Raw genomic sequence first — 21,439 nt, forward strand, 5'->3', positions numbered from 1 at the left:
GTGTGCTTAGTCACTCAGTCATGTCTGACTCTTTGTGGCCCCATGGATTGTAGCTCACCAGGTTCCTCTGTCCATGGGATTCTCCAGGCTAGAATACTGGAGTGAGTTGCCATGCCCTCCCCCAGGGGATCTTCCCAACCCAGGGATCCAACCCAGGTGTCCCACATTGCAGGTGGATTCTTTACCATCTGAACCAGGGAAGCTCAAGAATAATGGAGTGGTTAGCCTATCCCTTCTTCAGGAGAACTTCCCAATCCAGCAGTTGAACCGGGGTCTCCTGTATTGTAGGCAGATTCTTTATCAACTGAGCTACCCAGAAAGCCCCTTTTCTAGACATGTCAGCATATAATCAAGCATCAGTTCAATGAAGCAGATTGCCTGAAGTACTTAGCAGAAACAACGTAAATGAAAAGCATAAAAGCCCTGAGATTTTCTTTCCAAGTGGGTTGTTATATTCTAGATATGTTCAATCTTGTTGACTACGAAAAAGAGAAGTGAGTTTAATGTAGTGTTTGAGGGGGGACGTTAGGTGATAAACCTGAATGGAGTAACTATCTGTTTTGAGGCCACATTCCCAGTCAGGGTGGATCAGCTTGTGGGGAACATCCGGTATGATGGGGCGTTGCTCTTAGAGGGGTGACCCTGAGGGCTGGGGAATGCACGCTCTATGCCAGTACCCCTTTGCCCCATGACCTGGGGTTTGTTTCAAGTCACCAAGGCAAATAGGCAATTGAGGCTTTGGCCTTGAAGAGGTCAACATTCCCCATGGTCCAAGGTGAAACTCTCCATGGCTGCCACCTTCTGGCCCTCCTGGCCCTCAACCCGTGTCGGCACTCACCCCTTCTCCTTGGGGAGGGTGCACCTAGTTGTCAAGATGTCATCTCATAGGACCATATTCTGGGGAAAATAGGCCAGATGGTGCCCCATCAACTGAGGTGATTCAAAGTATGCTCTGGTGCTTTTCAACCATGAGTCATCTCTTTGAGTCCTTAATCAAACACTGCATTGACAGAACTTCATATTATAGCACAACTTGGGGAAGGACATTCAGTTGCCCACTCGTGGAGCCCCATCAGCAGGCTCAGAACCTTTCAGTCACCGGGCTTCCGTGGCCCCTCTGTTCATGGAGTCTATGTGGAAGCCATGAAGGAATTCCTGTGGACTTGGACCACACTCTTGACTCCCACCACTTGTTTATTCATCATTGTCTTTCTGAGGGCCCAAGGCCAGTGTACGGATGCATAGCCCTCCACCCTTGTGCAGTCCCAGACATAAGCAGTTCCACTGCAGAGAAGACACAGCTTTCCACATTTACCTTAATTCTGTCGTGTCCAAGGGCTTCATTCAGAGTTCTACCAGGAGAATGTGATCAGTCAGAGGTTTATGCATAAAACACACCCACAGCACACTCACACACACACACACACACACACATAGGTACATTTTTAAGACACATAAGTACATATTTATATATACATCCATATATATGTACACACACATATATGTATTGACTTATCACTAGGACTTGCCTTACACAACTGATGGGGCAAGTTCAGTGTCCATAGGGCAAGTCTTCAGGAGGGGAGGATAAGCAAGGCGGAGCTGTCATTAACAGCCAAGGGTCAGTCACTCCCCCGCCCCACCCCTCTTAGAAAAGTCTCAACCTCTTCTAAGAACTCTTGACTAAGTCAAGCCCACCCAGGATAATCTCCCTAAATAAAATCAACTAACTAAGAATTTTAATTACCTGTCCAATATCCCTCCACAGCAGTACCATGATCACTGAGTCAATAACACAGCAGTATCATTCAGGTCAGCCAGGGTGACACATCAAGACGCTATCATCCCAGTAAACAGTAACCCAGCACTGTGAAGAAATAAGCCCCACTCACACCCCGTCCTTGTCCCAAGCAGCCTGAAGCCCACTCCCCTACAGTGATTACAGAAATATCCAGAATTTAAGATTTAGTAGGTCTTTAGATTAAAGAAGAATGTCTAAAGAAATTGAAGAAAATACCAGTAAGACTACCAAAAAATCCAAAATACATGTGTGGATAAGAACCAAAACATCTTCCAAAGAAGCATAATAAACTTAGAATAAATATTAGCAGTGATCATATATATATATATAGATATATATACACACACACATAGGAGGTCAATATCTTTATAGAGAAATTATATAAATCAATAAAAGTTTTAACTAATAGGTTAGTGGGCATAGGATAGTTTATAGGAAAGAAAATATAAATAGTTCTTAAGCATAGGAAAAGCTGTTCTGTTTCATAATAAGAGAAATGAGAGTTAAAACTATGGTGCTCTCTTATGTCTATCTGTAAAACTAGCCCAAATAAACAAGTTTGGTGACACCACACAACACCTGTGTGTTGAGTAAGCTGTACTTTATTGGAGAAGTGTGAAATGGTACATGTCTAACATTGTATCATTGACATTCTGACATTCTAACATTCTAACACTGTATCATTGACAAAGTCTGGAAATAATTTAGAAATCAATGGGAAATAAGTGAAATCAGTTATGTTAAAATTCATACCATGATGGGTAGTTGAAATATAAAGTCATTTCCAAAATGCAATGTTAATTGAAGATGACAAAGTCAGGCACATATATATGTGCTGATACAGTGTAGAATGTTCTAGAAGAATATAGCAAATACTGATAGCACTAGTTGCCTTGGGAGTAGGAAATGGCGTGTCAAGGAGACCCATTTTTTCATTGAAACCCTGTTGTGCCTTTTAAAATTTGCCCCTCTTAAATTACTTAATCACTTTTAAAAGATTATTAAATATTAGAAGCTAATTAATCTGGTTAATACTGTGAAAATACTTTTCTGGCTAAACGAGGGCTGTTGTCTATTTAAATTTATAACAGCTTTGAAGTATGCATTGAACTTTCATAAAAGCCAAAAATATCAGTAATTCATTGATAAAGAGAAGCGTTATATGATTTAAGCAATGAATTAAAAATATTTTAATTGCTCACTAGAAATATTTTAGGAGACCTAATACTTAAAAATAAAAGAGGAATTTTCCATTATTTAACCAGTCATGAAAAAGACTTGTGGGAATTATGTCAAATATCCCATCTGTTAAGGTATAAATAACTTTCTTGAATTTGTTTATTTGTTCAATATGAATTGTTGTTTTTTAAATAATTCAGGCACAAAATGGACATGATAGAACCTGAATGAACTCTAGCATGCAGATAGTTAATGACAAATGTGTTATGATTGGCAGAATATTATTAATCAGATAATTTTGAAATGTTATAACAAAAACTTAAGGGCAGGAGTATTTTTAAGAGATTAGTAACATTTTAACACTTGAAAATATGAATGAATTTAACTGAAGAATAATACAAGTATAATCTACTCTCTCCTTGCTTCCTGCCATCACTTACTCTAAGGACTGGTAATCCTTACACGAATAAAATTCCTCCTATTAGCATTGGAATATTTTTCTTTGCTACTTTAAGTATGCAAACCAATCTTTCTATTGAGGATGGCTGTCAGCTTGAACAACAGCAGCCTTAAAGACTGTGCTTCTGTTTCAGAGTTCAAAGGCACATTCTCTAAGATGGAACATAGCATTCACATTTGTTTTAGTTGTGGGAAAATGTTCTAGAATTTCAAATTAAAATTCATTTTTCATGTTTTATTCCAGCACCTACATTGCTGATTGGAGCACTTTTAGACATTTTAACACAATTTACTAAGAATCAGCTAGGAGAAAAAAAGAAGGGATTCTTAAGTCATACCCATGTACTTGGTAATGTGGAAGCAGTGGACCAAACCCTGGAGAAAATGTTTCCACATCATTATAAAGGACCTGCTTTTAGATCTTTGCCTCTAAGGTGAATGAAGATTAATTATGACAGCCAAGTGCTTATTTTTATGGATCTGAAGCAAACCAAAGATTATTTCAAGCCCTGGCCAAGGAGAGTCTGCGTTTTGTTCTGGAGCCTTGGACTGGGACCAAAGTCATTCCACTGAAAATCAGAACTGTGTCTGGTTTGGGCAGCTAAAATTTCTGAAGCCTACTGGCTCTTTTTGTCATTGCAGTGGTGGCAAGCATTGAATATATTGTCATCATTATTACTGCTGTTACCTGACTTGAAAATGTGTTTTAAGTCTAAAAATTAAGGTCTAGAAATGAAAATCAGAATACCTGGCAATCAATGTTCCCGAGTCAGGAAACTCTGAATTAGCTCCTAAAAGCAATGCATTTTTCTCTTTTGCTCACTTCTAAATCTGTACCTCTTAAAAATAGGCACTCAAAGGATATTTGTCAAATATATTTTCTGCTTGCAGCTGAGTAGCCAACAAGAGATCAGGAATCATAACTGATAACCTGTGCTGTGCTTCATCACCCAGTCGTGCCTGACACTTTTCAAGCCCATGGACTGGAGCGCGCCAGGCTCCTCCGTCCATGGGGATTCTCCAGGCAAGAATACTGGAGTAGGTTGCCATGCCCTCCTCCAGGGGATCTTCCCAACCTAAACAAATATTATTTTTATTATTGTGGAGTAATCTATTTTTACTTGAATTTACAAAACTTAAAATTCTCAAATTGCTCTTTGGAAGGTGGAAAGCTAAAGTAGCTAGTGCCATCTAGTGGTGTCCTGCAGGTTTGACTTCAGTTACAAATGTCAGCAAAGTAGGGGGAAAGCAACAGTCAACATTTCATTTATACCTTGTTCTCTATGCAGAAAAGGGGATGCTATTGATTAGGGCAGAATAGATGCTAAAATACAGAGCAGAAATAATAAAGACAGATGATGGAATGGATTAGCAACACGTTTTTCATTAAATTAAAAGGCATTTCAATTCTAAGCATTAACAATACTTTCCTTATTTATCATTTTGCCTTAGAATTCATTGTTTACAAAGCCCTCAAATCTTCTTTTCAATCAAGCATTTGATTCCATAGGGTTTTGTTGTTGTTCTACTGAATGGTAGAATCACCAAGTGCTTTGGGAAAGATGAAACTTGCATTTGTAGCCTCATCTTCAAATTAAGTCAGTACGGCCTTTTTAACAGACATGGTAGAAAAACCTCCCATTCCTTCCAAAGAGCATTCCCTTTGGAGTGTATTTCCATTCTCTGTCCCAGTCAGGGCAGGGAGGGCCTAGGGGTCCAGGCAGGGAGCTGATGTGGTTATTGAGGGAAATTCAGGGTTTAGACTGCAAAGACTGGTCTAAGTGGGCAATATTGAAATGAAGCCCTTGAACCACCTCAGCTTAAAAGATGGGGTTCACCCTTCTCAAGAGGAGACCTGCAACCCATTTTCTTATCCATAGACAAGACAGACAAGGGATGAACACCACACAGCCAATCAGAGTACGCATCCCTCTGTGCAGGGCTGTAGGCAAACTATGGCCATCACTACTGATTCCTACTACTCATGCCCTAGTGTCTTTTTCAGTGCTTTTTACATCCCCACCTCTGTTTCTAAATTCTCCGTGGGAGGATTCATATTGCAGATCATTGCATTCTGGCTTCAAATATAACAGCCTTTATGAAGTCTTTCTGCTCCAGAGAACATCTCGTCAGGGTGGAGGGGCTGCAGTCCTGGGATACATCCCTAAGTGGGCAAAGAGTGGGAGGTCTTCCAGTGCAGAGAAGGGGTATTGATGCCTTCTCCTTGTCCATGATAGCTGGTCCTGGGGTTGTGGTTTTGCTTTTGAGTTCAGAATCTTCCTACCTCAAGGGAAAAAATCAGAGAAGTTGAAATGATAGTCAATGTGAACCTAAAAGAATTTATTTTTTAGTTTGAAAACTATTTCAGCCTTATAGTTTGATTACCAGAGGGGGCTAAGCAGAGCAGGAGTATGGCAAGCTTTGAGAATTACCTAGTTTCCCCTAGGACAATTCTGTTGAGACAGGGTAATTATATCATAAATAAAAAGTGAACGAACCGTATATCCAAGAGTCTTATAATCATATGTTAATTTTTAAAAGTGGTATATTGTTATTTGGAATTAGCCACACCTATTAATAGAGGAACTTGAGAGAGAACTCGTTTTTAAATCACATTAAAAGTGTTTGCATTTCACACCTCCCAGTTTGAAATTTATCTCCATTCACTCATTCATTCATGTTATGTTTGTTGAACACATATCTATTTAGCAGTAGTTGAGTGAACAATTTAGCAACAAAGCTCTGATGCAGTGAATAAATGACTATATCCTCTGTAACTTATATTCTCTTTTCATTCTTCATACATCACAGCTGTTTCTATTAAACAGTTTGATAAGAATGCTGAGATAGTCATTAGAAAATGGATGCAATGGCATTCCATTGACCCATAAAAGCGGATGTCCTTTGGCTTCTCAGAAGGGGCTTTGCCATGGTGAGCCGGGGCTCTATAGAGCTCGGTTAGCAGGAGAAAGACAGTTTCAGGAACAAGTGACCATGTCACGGCAGTGATGCACTGTGACTTCATTATTGTACTTTTGGATCCCGAGCTGGGGATGTCAGGAAGGCAGGTGAACGTTTCGTGTGTGCCAGTAGATAAGCGACTGTGTAAAATTCAGCTTACTGTCTCTGTTTCTCTAAATTTCTCCAAAATATGGCAGTATCTCATTTCTTCATGGTCAGTGTTTGGGCACTGCTGGAAAAAAAAAGCAGGTATATAAAATTTCTTTCTACTCAACTCATGCCAAAAAGATGATTTGAATCGTGGTTTTCCTGTGAAACAAATTTAGTAATAATACCCTTGCTTGGGGGGCTTCCCAGTTAGCTCAACTGGTAAAGAATCCGCTTGCAATGCAGGATGACCCTGGTTCAATTCCTGAGTCAGGAAGATCCCCTGGAGAAGGGATAGGCTACCCACTCCAGTATTCTTGGACTCCCTTGGTGGCTCAGACGGTAAATAGTCCACCTGCAATGTGGGAGACCTAGGTTCAGTCTCTGGGTTGGGAAGATCTCCTGGAGGAGGGCATAGCAACTCACTCCAGTATTCTTTCTGGAGAATCCCCATGAACTCAGGAACCTGTTGGGCTACAGGCCATGGGGTCACAAAGACTCAGACATGAGTGAGTGACTAAGCACAGACCTTTGTTTTCAGTTGAGGATAAAGGTGGATCAGGCAGAATTGAGATAGAGACTTTTGGAAGGGAAAAGATATAGGAATATAACAGTGGGTCCCCCCCCCCATTATTTCCTGCTGCAAATTGATGCAGATCAAATAAATAATAAGGAAAGTTGCCATTAATAATGGCCAGCAAGACTTTTTTATACACATCAGTTACCTACTCTGGGTACAAGGAAGAAATACCTTCCTTCAGGTTAGCAAAAATAGGCTTCCCTGTCTCAAAGGGTTGGTTGTTGATGATGATGACGATAGTGACAATTAACAGGTGGGGCACTAGACCCTGGGATGCTAGCAGCCGCTTCGTCTCGGTACCTCTAGCTTACTGACCAGACCAGCACTACCCTCTGGCGTTTACCCAAAGGTTGCTAGATCTCCACAGATTGTAAAGATACATGTGGATACCGGGAATTCATGGATGCTTTAGAGTTGGGAAGTGGTTTGAAGCAGCTGGTGGATACTTAATGTTTCTTTTTCAATAACTTCTCTGTAATATTAGAGAGAATTAATGGAGGAGACTGAATCCAAGGGGATAATGAAAATCCTCAGCATCTTTTAGCAAGTGGAAGTAGGATTTGAAAGGGCGAGTAAGTAGTGGGAATTCCACCGAAACAGTTCTGCTTAATTCTCTCACGACACCCCCTGGGATCCCTGCAGGCCCCTTCTGTTATAGGAGCATGAGCTTTATTTAGCCTTCACAGCAACCCATCAGTTGCCCGGAGAATGAGATAAGCCATGTCGTCCTTGTTGTTTTCCTGTCTCTTTGCCCGGTTCCTTCCTTTGTCTTCCCTGCTTACGTTAAGACGTGATTATTTGAAAATAAAAATTAGTATGCAGGCCAACTCAACAGTGTTATTCATGAAGAAAAATGAGCTGTTATCATTTGTGTGCCTCAGGCCTCCACATCCCCAGGGAACCAGGCAGATAGTTCTGCAACATTCAACCCTTACGAGCCAGACCGAGGGCCGTGGGCCAACGAGAGAGGTAAGAGCTGCCCCTTTAGTCCTGGGCGTTCACAGCGCGAGGATGCCTCCCACAGCCCCTCGCAAATGGCAGGGCCGGCTCACCCTGCTGTCGTCGGCTGTTACAGCGCTGCCTAGCAGGGAGTGATCCTGTCATCTGGTGGCAGGTGGAAGATGCCACGTGTCTGCAAGTAGTGGTGTCTGTTGGATGAAATGGTCTATACAGCCTCCCTCACAATAAATCAACCATGTTGAAAATATCCTTCAAACCCAGTGCTTCAGACTGTCTCACCTTTTCCAGTAATAACTGACGCTACTTAAAGTTTCCATTTCTAAGATCTGTTTTTGAAAAGATGTCTGTGTCCAGGAGTAAATTCAAATGGAAGTCCAGCAACGGGTAGCTGGTAAAAACTGAAGAAACGTCTAAGTTTGGGGATTCTAGACATGTTCAGGGAACTGCAGCGATTCTGTAAGGCCAGGAGAGGAAGCACCCCTTCAAACTCACAAGGCCTCTGTTATACTGGTCAGAAATGGGGCCTCTGGATCAGCTTCTTAGGTTTTCTAGGTGGACCCAGGTTTTTTGTGTTAGTTGGTAAACTTGATCTATGTAATGCTACAAAAAATCAACCCTAAACTTTGTAGCTTAAATCAGCAGCAGTTATTGAATTATCTCATGCAGGTCAGGAATCTGGGCAAGGCTGAACCGGGCCGTGGCGGCATGGGGCCTCTTGCAGGCAGATCAGGGGTGGAGCTGGGCCAGCAGGAGTGGAGACTATGGTGGGACTAGAACCAGGGCATTGGAGGCCGGCCAGCATCTTTCATCTCCAGGGTACGGAGCCGCAGATGCTCTTCATCTGGTCTCTCCACCTGGACTGGCTGGGGCATTCTCACAGCATAGAAGGAGCCAGGGCAGTTAAACAGCTGCACGGAGTCTGAAGCTTCAAGATTCCCAGCAACCCAGACAGAAGGTGCATGACGTTTAGGACCTGAGTATATCACAAATATCACTACTGATGTACTCTATCAGTGGACATGCTTACAGAAGCCACGGAGGGGAGGTGATGTAGACCCCGCCTCTCAGTGAAGGAGGGCCAGATTTTCAGAGTTTAAAGGCACCACAGTCCATTAGGAGGCCACATCCCAGGAGGTGCTAATGATAAAGAATCTACCTGTCAGTGCAGGAGAGGCAAGAGATAGAGGCTCAGCCCCTGGGCTGGGAGGATCCTCTGGAGTAGGGGGTGGCAGCCCAGTCCAGTATGCTTGCCTGGAAAATTCTAGAGGAGCCTGGCAGACTACAGTCCCTGGGACCCCAAAGATTTGGACATGACTGAGCACATCCGTCTCTTGCTGCTGACAGGAAAACTCTTTCTTGATGTACGTTAGTGCAAGAACATGGGTCAAGTACAACAAAGATGAGGGCCTTTTTCCTACCCTGCCATAGCCGGGAAAGGCTATGTCTCGAGTGCTCACAGGCTCTATAAATGCCCAAGGTAACCAAGATCACAAAAGGCAAGGCACGACCCCAGGAGGCAAGAGCAGGGGACGATGGCAGTTTCACGTGGGATCAAGTTCACGGGCTGTAAGTTTCTTAACTCCTTTTCAGAAGCTCAGAGAGAAGCCTTGCCCATGGACACTGAGGTCTACGAAAGCCCCTATGCAGACCCCGAGGAGATCCGGCCCAAGGAGGTCTACCTGGACCGGAAGCTGCTGACCCTGGAGGACAAGGAACTGGGCTCTGGGAACTTTGGGACCGTGAAGAAGGGCTATTACCAGATGAAAAAGTAAGTCAAAAGTTTGCACCATTTCCCTGCACTTATTCTCACATGAGCTTACATTCTAGAAACTACCACATATACATGTATCATGTTCTTTTAATCCCGGACACAAAATGTAACGTGACATGGCTAAATGCTTTGTGATTGACCGTGTAATATTTGTTCATTTCTGGTACAATTACAATGAAAACATCCATTATATATATTAACTGTTTATGTAATAGTTATGTACATACTAGTTTAGATGTATTGTGTGTCCCTTATAGAGAATTAAGAAATAGAGTCAATGACAATATAAGAAAATAAAAAATCATATTTTACCACCCAAACATAACTGTTAACAAACCTGAGTGTGTATAATTTTTAGATCTTTATATGCACATGCATACACATATGTATTATTTAAGATGCAGTCATTCATTTATAACAGTGTTTTCCCTTATTTTCTTTGATTTTTAAAAATTGTGTCTCATTTCTCTTAACCAGAAAATTCTTGATGACAAGTGTCATTAGTATAATTTTTTATTTGCTCTAGTCTACAATTTCAAAGAGCAGTATGTATTATGTGTGTGCACGTGTGTGTTAAGTTGCTCCAGTCGGGTCCGATTCTTTGCAACCCCATGGACTGTAGCCGCTAGACTTCCCTGTCCATTGGATTCTTCAGCCAAGAATACTGGAGTGGGTTGCCGTTTCCTTCTCCTGGGGCTCTTCCCAACCCAGGGATTGAACCCATGTCTCTTATGTCTCCTGCATTGGTAGGAGGGTTCTTTACCACTAGCACCACCTGGGAAACCCTAGTATGTATTATATAACAATTAAAATTGCTAGATTACTAAAAATCTCTTTGTATTTTATTTGGTGCTTAGAAGGTATCTGTCGTGGAATTTTCAGTAAGATTATTGGTTTCTAAAGTCCTTTAAAACAAATCCCCTGAAAATCTATGTCCAAGCTAGGATGTTACTGATATGAATATAATTGGGTTTGATTGTTTGATGCTATTTTCAATTTAAGGAATTTGTATACAGTTTTTTCTTGAGCAGATAATTTACATGGCTCAAGGGTCAAAAATACATGCTAGAGTATGCACAGACACTTATGCTTTTAATCCTGCCCCTTTCACTATTTGTGTTTATACATGTATATATATGTTGTTCAGTCACTAAGTCATGTCTGACTTTTTGGGTATATATGTATATATATATATATATATATATGTATATATATATGACATGTGACAGATATATAAAGTCATATATATAGATATATGACTGCTATGCTTACTTTTAAATAAATTAATATGATATATGTCCATTATTTTATAAAATTAATATAAATTATCCTGTATTAAGGCATAAATTTTCTCAACGAGTTTGTAATACTCAATTCCCTACTTAATTAAATATGTAAATTGACATGGACATAACTATACATACATAATTTCAACTAGAGATGTGGAGAGAGGAGAGGCCATATAGGTTAACTGGGGACAAAATGATATCTTTACAGTATTGAGTCTTCATATCAATAAGCATGACCCATCTTTCCATCTACTTAGGTCTTTAATTTCTCTGAGCAAAATTATTTAGTTTTTTGTGTAGAGGTCTTATACAGCTTCTTTGCTGGAGTCATTCATAGGTATTTAGTATTTTTGGTTTTAATATATGTGGTATAATTTTAAAATTTTTACTTGCTATTCCTTGGCATTGCTTGAATGCAATATGATTTTGTCTGTTTGCCTGATGTCCAACAACTTTTCTTAAAGTCTTCTATTATTTTTCACTCATTATTTCCAGTCGTTTATTTGTGTTTTGTTTGACCCAGAAATATATCATCTATAAATAGCAACAGTTTGATTTCATCCTGTCCAATTGTTATACTTTTATACTTCTTCCTTGCCTGTTGTATTAACTAGAAACTATGGTTCAATGTTAAAAGTGCCAGTGGTCACATTCCTCATTCCTGATTTCAGGGGGAAAACTTTCAATATTTCACCACTAGGTTCACAGCTGCCCTTTATCATATTATGGAAGTTTCCTTTTATTTCTACTTTTCTGAGAGATTTGTTTTTAATCATAAATGTGTGTTACATTTTTTCTTTACTTTTTCTCCTCTGCTGATAGGGCCACAGTCTTTTTCTTCTTTATTGTGTTTGTGGATGAATTACACTGATTGAATTTCAGCTGTTAAACCTTGCATTCCTGGAATAAACTTATCTTATTCATGAATTATATATTCACTATATCTTTCTCATAAAACATTGAAATAAATTTTCTAATATTTCCCTTTGAATTTTTGCATCTACATTCATGGGAGATATCAGTAAATTATTTTCCTGTAATTTCTTTGTCTGGTTTTGGCATCAGGTTAATGCTAACTTCATAAAATGAGTTGGGAAGTTCCCTTCCTCTTTTTGTTTCTGGAAGAGTTTGTGAATGTTCTTTCTTCCTTAAACACTGGAAGAATCAAGAGATTTGTGCTTGTTAATTCTGACCCCTACCTCACACCATACATGAAACTAGTTCCAGATGGATGGTAGACTGAAATGTGAAAGGTAAAACAATAAACTATCTAGAGATGGCATAAGATTATACTTCCTTGATCTCAGGAGGAGAATGCAGAGGCTTCTTAGGTAGTGGAGAAGTTCTATACTTCCATCTGTGTAGGAACTACATCTTGTGTCTAATGTGTAAATACTCTTGAGTTCTACACTGCAGCTATATGTTCTTTTCTGAATGTATGTGAGACTTACTCTGTTATTCTGTTATTTAACCTATTTTATTTGATACTTCTGTTTTTATTTTCTACTTTTGAAGTTCAACAAAAGAGTTATACTTCCTGCATTTGTGGGAACTGTATCATGAAAAGATGCAGTTTTTCAAATCGTACATAGTTAAGTGCTATGTATTTATTTAAGCCCCACTATGTCAGAATATTTTCAAGAGTTCAAATATTACTTAGATGATGATGCTTTTATTCGAAAATGGAAAAGAATTAGTTTTTTTCAAACTTGTTGAAGCATGCTTAAAATTAGCAAAACTCAGTTTTTAGAAGTGTTTTGTAAATTATAAGCTTCAACAGTGTATGCTTTTTAATTCTGCAGCTAGAAATTCATTGTAACATATATTAAAGACATGTTGTAATTACATACATTACACATAATGATGTGATACATCTCAAGATGTTACCGGAATCTATGCATGTCATAGTTTTTAAAGGTTTATTTGAAAGTTATTTAAATATTCTACAGTGCATCAGCTTTCTGGTTGGTTGCGGCATTCTTCAGCACTCTCCCATTATTTTCAACTAATTAGGTATTACTCTCTGTCTATAAAATGAGAGAACATGATTGAAGAATTAGCCATGTACAACATGGCTTCGTCAGACACATTTCCTCTCTGTGCAGGTATTTCTATAATGTCATTTCCAGCACAGGAATTATGCTTCATGGAAAACAATTATCTATACGTGAGCCACTTTGAAAAGTTTCTTATGTGTTCCAATTTCTTTTGCAGAGTTGTGAAAACAGTGGCTGTGAAAATCCTGAAAAATGAGGCCAATGACCCTGCTCTTAAGGATGAGTTATTAGCAGAAGCGAACGTCATGCAGCAGCTTGACAACCCTTACATTGTGCGCATGATAGGGATATGTGAAGCCGAGTCCTGGATGCTGGTCATGGAGATGGCAGAACTTGGTCCACTCAACAAATATTTACAACAGAACAGGTATCCTTAGGTGCCCCAGCAGCTCATAGGTGAGGGTCAGGGCCTGCCTGCCCAATGCACATCATAGCCTGATTTCTTCCAGAACCCTTGTCTCCTCCCATGCCTTCCCAGAGTTGGCCACTCGGGGACCTTGAGTGGGGAGGTTCAAGAGCTGTGGTCTTTGGATCAAGTGTTCTTTAACTCTTAATACATAAAGAAAAACTCTAATTCAACAACTTGGACTCCTTTGCTCACGTCATACTGGCCTGGTGATAGAGTCAGCTCTAGACTATCTTGACAAGCATTCTCCTCTCACCAGGCAGAAAGAATGTACTCTTTTAAAAGAAACAATTAAATAAACATTTTATATGGGAAAACAGTGATATTTTACATGTCTGGCTGACTACTGCATTCCCATAAGTAATTATTTTTTAAAATATCCATTGCTGTTAACTCATTGCAACCATCAATGGAGTAATCATGCTATGCTCATCTCCAGCCATGGTTGAGATAGAGAGTCATGAGGAATAAATCATAACAGCCATTGATTTCTTTATCCCATTTGCACCTATGTTTGTACTTAAATGGGACTCAGGGTTGGCGTTCTTACCTTTTCAATATTGGAATGAGGGTTCTAACTGAATCCTGGTTCTCCATGAGCCAGCTCTGACCACCCTGTTATACTACTTTTCATGTAATTCAAAGCACACATTGAAAACTCTAGCAGCTGAATACCAGTCACCACCACTTATGACTCTTGCTTTAGAAGAATAGGAAATAAGTGAGTTCATATTCTCTGTATGAGAAGCATGGGTGGTTGTTCTGAAATGGACTCCTGTTCACTATCATTAATGACATATGTGTGACTTTCAGGCATGTCAAGGATAAAAACATCATAGAGCTGGTTCATCAGGTGTCTATGGGAATGAAATATTTGGAAGAGTGCAATTTTGTGCACAGAGATCTGGCTGCAAGGAATGTATTGCTGGTTACTCAACATTATGCCAAAATCAGTGATTTTGGACTTTCCAAAGCACTTCGTGCTGATGAAAACTACTATAAGGTATGAACAACTTACCCACCATTCAGAGCAGCTGGTAGTAAAACTCTGAAATGCAAATATATGTTTTCTTTATTTTGTTTTGGTAAGATTTCAAGAAGCAATTTCCCCATAGAAAAATAACTGTGTAAGAAATGTTCTTCTTAAGCTTTGATTCTATCGTTAAAAAGATGGAAATACTCTAATATGTCACAACTTGAGATTTACTCAGAATAGTATCTTCAAACTGTGTTCCTTAGAACAATAGGGAATCAAGGTATTAATGGTGATTCATCTGGAAAAAAACAAGAAGAGAATTTATTTGTTAAATTACTTTGGAAAATACGTATTGGACGGGTTGACTCTAGCAGGATTTTTCAAAGCTCCTCTGTGAACTCTCAAATGAGCTAATAGCAAGTAAAAGAAGGGAAAAAAGTCCTCATATGAACGCAGTCAGAGTGTATGTAGAGTCTACCCTGACCCACTGGAAAATGTAACAGAGACCAGATAGTAGAAAAGGGTGTCAAGAGCATGTTCTCAGTTCTTCATGTCCCTGGGAATGTCCAGCAGTCTTAGAAATAGATGACATACCCTGATGACCTAACTAGTGAATGGCAGGATGAGAGTTGTGGAGTTTCCCTGAGTGCCACACCACAAAGTGACTGGAGAAGACACCTAAGTGACCACATACACCCACCCATGCTTTCTCTGAGAGACAGCAGTGGGTATGGCAGATGGTGATGGATAGCAGATCTTAGTCAGCTAAGGGTCAGCACAAAGGCTGAGCAACAGAAGCAGAGCTCCCATCACAGCTCCTCACTCCATTCTTCATAGACAAGCTGGCCCAGAGAAGCCACTTCAGAAATGAGCCAGAATGTGTAAAGCATCAGATGATCCCTTTGATGGGACTGCTAGGAGATGCAGCAAAGGAAACAATAGCCCTCAAGTAATAACCACACATTCACACCAGAAAAAAATAGATTTTAAAGTTAGAGACACTTTGGAACATACACTTCATGATGATAAGTAGGAAGAAGAAAATACAGACTATCTAAAGCAAGGGCTTAAAGAGGAGACAGAGAAGTTGAGATAACAAATAGTCCCAAAACTTAGTGCATTAAAACAACACCAAGCACTTATTTACTCTCAGTTCTGCAGTGTGAGCAGGGCTTGGTGGAAATGGTGCATCTCTGCTCCATACAGAGATGTGTCATGTGTCATGCGGGTGGTTCCAAGAGGTCAGGAGGATTTATTTCCACTCCGCTCACTCACATCACTAATGACTGATTTGACATGGGCCATGATCTGGGACTTTCACTGGTCTGCATCCATTTAACAATAACTTATCTACATGTGGCCTCTCCATGTACTTCTGGGCTTCCTCACAGCATGGTGACTGGGTCCTGAGACCAAGTTACTCAAGAGGCAGGAAGTAGAGATTGTCACACTCCTAACTTCAGGGCCCAGGAACTGGCTTAGAGTCTTGTCCACTTACTCTATTGGTCAGAGCAACCACAGATCACCCATATTCAAGGCAGAAGGGAGGAATGTCAAAGAACATGAGGGTCAATTTTTCCAACTGCCACAGATATTAAACAGCATATTTTGAAAAGGGAATAAGCAGATCTCTGAAAATCTATAAAGAAGGGGAAGAAAATATAGAAGACAGTATAGAAATAAAAGGCAATGGATCAGGAACAAGACAGTGGGGTAGGAGATCCAGATTCCGTCCTCCAAAAACGATCAATGGTCAGATAGCTATCCATGAATGAAACAGCTTTGAGAGAACTCTTGTTGTTCAATTGCTCAGTAATGTCTGACTCTTTGCAACCCCGTGGACTACAGCACGCCAGGCTTTCCTGTCCTTCACCATCTCACAGGGCTCCAGGGAGAACTCTTGGAGTCCACTTAAAATGCGTTAGCAACACAGCAGAATGAAAAACATGAGAATAACTGCACTAAAAGGAAAAAACAATAGCTTTATTTTGCCTGCATCATCCCATCCGTCAGGTCAGTATTACTCAGTGTCAGGCGAGAACCCAGCTAGAAAGAGTTCTCTTCACCAAGAAAGGGAAAGCCTCAAGAATTCCAGACCCCTATCTCTGACTTCTTATCAACCTGGCTAGGAATTGATTCTCTCAGGACTTCCCCAGTGGTCCAGTGGTTAAGAATCCACCTTCCAATACCGGGAACATGGGTTCAATCCCTGGTCGGAGAACTAAGATCCCACATACTTTAGGGTAGCTAAGCCTGTGCACCACAACTAGATAGCCCATGCACTGCAATTGGAGAAAGCTTGCATACCACGACAAAGGCTCAACACAACCAAAACCTTTCTTAAAGAAAGGAATGGGGAAAGCCTACAGGACTTATGGAACACCATAAAGCAAAATGAGTTATGTATTATTGAAGTCCAAGAAGAGAGAATGAAAGGGGCAGAAAGCTTGTTTTTAGAAATAATGACTGAGACTTCCAAAATCTGAGGAGAGATTTGGGCATCCAAGTTCATGAAGCTCACAAGTCCCAGATAAATTCAGTTGAAAGAGATCTTCTCCAAGACACACAATAATAAAACTGTCAAAAATCAGAAAAAGAATCATAAAAGCAGCAAGAGAAAAAAAAAAATCTTGTCACTTACAAGGGAGCTCCCCCTAAGGCTACCAACAGATTACTCAGCACACATCTATAAGCCGTAAGAGAGTAGAATGATAGTCAATGTACCAAAAGAAAAAAAAAAGAAAACATGCCAACCCAGAATACTATATATCCCAGAGAACGCTTTATGTCCTTCAGAAATGAAAATGAGATAAAGACTTTCCCAGCCAAAAAAAGGCTGAGGGAGTATATTACCACTAGACCTATGTTACAAGAAATTCTGAGTTCTTCAAGCTAAAATAAAAGGAAGCTAATTAGTAACATGAAAAATATGAAAATATAAAGCATACTGATAAAGGTAAGTATATAATCAAATTTAGCATTCCCCATTACTATAATATGGTGTTGTGTTAATCACTTGATGCTGGCATAAGGGATAAAGGACAAAAATATTAAAAATAGCTATGGCTACAATAATTTATTATTGGATATATGATATAAAAAGACTTTAATTGTGATATTGAAAACATAGCATGTATGGGGAAGAGTGAAAGGGTAAGAGTATTTGCATACAATCAAAGTTAAGTTGTTATCACCTTAAAATAGATTTTTATTTGTAACATATTGTATGTAAGCCTTAGGGTAACCACAAGGAAAAAACTTGCAGTAGATGTGTAAAAGATAGAGCAAAAGAAACTAAATATACCACTATGGAAAATCATCAAATCACAAAGGAAGACAACAAGAGAGGATGAAATAAACAAAGGAAATCTAAAATATCCAGAAAACAATAATATGATATTACTAAATCTTTACCTGTGAATAATTATTGTAATTGTAAATGGATTAAATTTGTCAATCAAAAACCATAGAGTAACTAAAAGGACAAAAAAAAAAAAAAGAGCCAGCTAATATGCTGCCTACAAGAGACTCATTTCAACTTTAAGGACACACAAAATCTCCACGTGAAGAGGTAGAAAAATATATCCCTTACAAATGGAAACCAAAAAGTAGCAAATGTACCTATGTTTATATCATACAAAATAGACTTCAATCTAAAAACCTTATCCAGAGACAAAGGAAGTCAGTCATCATATAATGGTAAAGGGGTCAATTCATAAAAAAGATATAATAATTGTAAATATACATGCCCCAACATTGGAGAACCTAAATATATATTAAGCAAATACTAACATATATGAAGGGAGAAATAGATAACAATATAATTGTGGGAGCTTTCAATACCCCACTTTTAACAATAGATAGGTCTTACAAACAGAAAATCAGTAAAGAAACATTGGACTTGACCTATACTTTAGACCAAATGGACAAGACAGAATTCATAAGAGAATTCTACCAAACATATCAAAAAGAATTAATGCCCAAAATGGAAGAGGAGGAAATACTCACAAATTCATTTTACAAGGCCCATGTTCTCTTGATACCAAAGCCAGATATAAGGAAAAAAAAACTATAGGCCAATATCCCTGATGAACTTAGATGCAAAAATTCTCAACAAAATACTAGCAAACTAAATTTAGCACCACATTACAAAGATCACACGTCATGGTGAAGTGGGATTTACTTTTGAATGCAAGGATAGTTCAATATATGCAAATCAGTAAATGTGATACCCCATATTAATAGAATGAAGGATAAAAATCATATGGTCATCTCTTTAGATGCATAAAAGGCATTTGATAGAATTCACATCATTTCATGATAAACAGTCTCATAAAGGTTGGTGTAAAAGGAACATACCTCAACACAATAAAGGCCATGTAATGGCAAGCCCACACTGACGTCAAACTCAGTGGAGAATGGTTGAAAGCTTTTTATCTAAGATCAGGAATAAGATGAGTGCTTATTAAACAGTACTGGAAGTCCTAGCCAGAGCAATTAGGGAAAAAAAAGGCATATGTATCAAAGTTACCTCAATTTAAAAAAAGAAATAAAAGGCATCCATACCTGAAAGGTAGGATAAAGTTGTCTTTATTTACAGATGACATAATCTTATACAGCTGACCCTTGAACAACACAGATCTGGATTGTGCAGGTCCACTTGGACATGGATTTCTCTCACTAAGTCTGTACTATATCACTACACATTTCACTATTGGTTGAATCTGTAGATGCAGAACCATGAAGATGGAGAGCCAACTGTAAGGTTATACATGGATTTTTGAGTATATGAAGTGTTGGCATCCTGAACCTCCACATCATTTAACCCCTACATTGTGTACAGAAAACCCAAAGACTGCATCAAAAAGCTGTGAAAACAAATAAACAAACTCAGTAAAATAGCAAAACACAAAATCAACATACAAAAATCAGTTGCATGTCTATACACTAACAGTGAGCTATCTGAAAAAGACATGAAGGAAAATCTTTCATTTACAATTGCATTATAACAATAGATATTTAGGAATAAATTTAGCCAAGAAAGTTAAAAGATCTACAGACTGAAAATAAGACATTGATGAAAAATTGAAGAATACACAAATAAATGGAAAGGTATCCTGTGTTCATGGATCAGAAGAGTTAATATTGTTAAAATTACCATACTACACAAAGTCATCTACAGATTCAATACAAATCCCTACAAGAATTCCATTTTTCACAAAAATGGAAGAAATAATCCTAAAATTCATATGGAATCCCCAAAGACTCTGAATAGGCAAAGCAATCCTCTGAAATAATGAAGCTGGATGCATTATGCTTCCTGACTTCAAACTATACTACAAAACTATAGTAAACAAAACAGTGTGGTACTGACATAAAAACAAACTTGAAAACCAATGGAACAGAAGCAATAGCCCATAAAACTATGCATATACAGTCAAGTAATATTTGATAAGGGAGTCAAGGATATCTAATTGGGAAAAATACTCTTCAAAAACTGAATATTCACATTCAAAAGAATGAAATTGGACCCCTGGACTATAACACTCACAAAACTTAACTCAAAGTGGATTAATGAATTAAATGTAAGACTTGAAACTATAAAACTCCTAGAGGAAAACTTATGGAAAATGCTCCTCAGCATTGGTCTTGGCAATGATTTTTTGGGGTATGACATCCAAAGTACAAGCAACAAAAGCAGAAATCAACAGGCAGGACTACATCAAACTAAAACGTTTTCTGTATAGAAAAAGAAACAATCAACAGAATTAAAGGTCAACCTAGAGAATGGGAGAAAATGTTTGCAAACCATCTATCTTGGATAACTGGTAATTATTCAAAATATATAAGGAACTCATACAACTCAGTAGCAAAAAATCCAAATAATCTGTTTTTTAAATGGGCAAAGGACCAGAATGGAAAGATTCTATTTTTCCTATATTTCTATAACAAAAGAAGGCCTACAGATAGCCAACAAGTATGTATAAGGGTATTCAGCATCACTAAGCAACAGAGAAATGCAAATCACAATGACCATATGTTTCCTCATACCTGTTAAAATGGCTGTCACCAAAAAGATAAGAGGTAGAAAATGTTATTGAGGATGTGGAGAAAGAGGAACCCTTGTGTACTGTTGATGGGAATATAAATTTGTGCAGTCACTATGGAAAGCAATGTAGAGTTTCTTCAAAAAATAAAAATAGAACTATTGTTATCATTAGGAATTTCAAAGTATATATTCAAAGATAATGAAATCGCTATCTGGTAAAGATATCTTAACTCTCATGTTCATTGCAGTATTATTCACAATGGCCAAGACATGGAAACAGCCTAATATCCATCAACAGATGAATGGATAAAGAAAATGTGATGTGTGTGTGAGTGTGTGCATGTGTGTGTGTGTGTGTGTGTGTGTGTGTTGTCTTAAAACTGTGGACAAATACATGGGATATATCCAGCCATAAAAAAGAAGGAAATCCTGCCATTTGAGACAACATCAACATACCTTGGGGGCTTTCCTGGTAGCTCAGCTGGTAAAGAATCCACCTGCAATGCAGGAGACTCTGGTTCAATTTCTGGGTTGGGAAGATCCCCTGGAGAAGGGATAGGCTCCCCACTCCAGTATTCTTGGGCTTCCCTGGTGGCTCAGGTGGTAAAGAATCTGCCTGCAATGGACCCAGGGAGACCTGGGTTCAATCCCTGGGTTGGGAAGATCCCCTGGAAGAGGGCATGGCAACCCACTCCAGTATTCTTGCCTTGCCTGGAGATTCTCCTTGCCTGGAGAATCCCCATGGACAGAGGAGCCTAACGCTAAAGTCCATGGAGTCACAAAGAGTCGGATACAACCTAGCGA

General features: G+C 39.1%; 1 protein-coding gene across 7 annotated transcripts in view; it reads left to right on the forward strand.

Moving 5' to 3' along the window:
- The window catches only part of SYK (spleen associated tyrosine kinase), a 104,506-nt gene that overhangs the window by 70,006 nt on the left and 13,061 nt on the right, over window positions 1-21,439 (forward strand). For 6 of the 7 annotated variants that reach the window (XM_070459410.1, XM_070459405.1, XM_020894458.2 and 3 more), the window contains 4 exons: window positions 8,009-8,096; window positions 9,678-9,855; window positions 13,362-13,571; window positions 14,424-14,613. In XM_070459410.1, the coding sequence (XP_070315511.1) occupies window positions 8,009-8,096; window positions 9,678-9,855; window positions 13,362-13,571; window positions 14,424-14,613 (666 nt within the window). The remainder of the gene's footprint in view (window positions 1-8,008; window positions 8,097-9,677; window positions 9,856-13,361; window positions 13,572-14,423; window positions 14,614-21,439) is intronic. The other variant, XM_070459409.1, reaches the window with a different exon arrangement.

This window comes from Odocoileus virginianus, chromosome 31, assembly GCF_023699985.2.
Source record: "Odocoileus virginianus isolate 20LAN1187 ecotype Illinois chromosome 31, Ovbor_1.2, whole genome shotgun sequence".
NCBI lineage: Eukaryota > Metazoa > Chordata > Mammalia > Artiodactyla > Cervidae > Odocoileus > Odocoileus virginianus.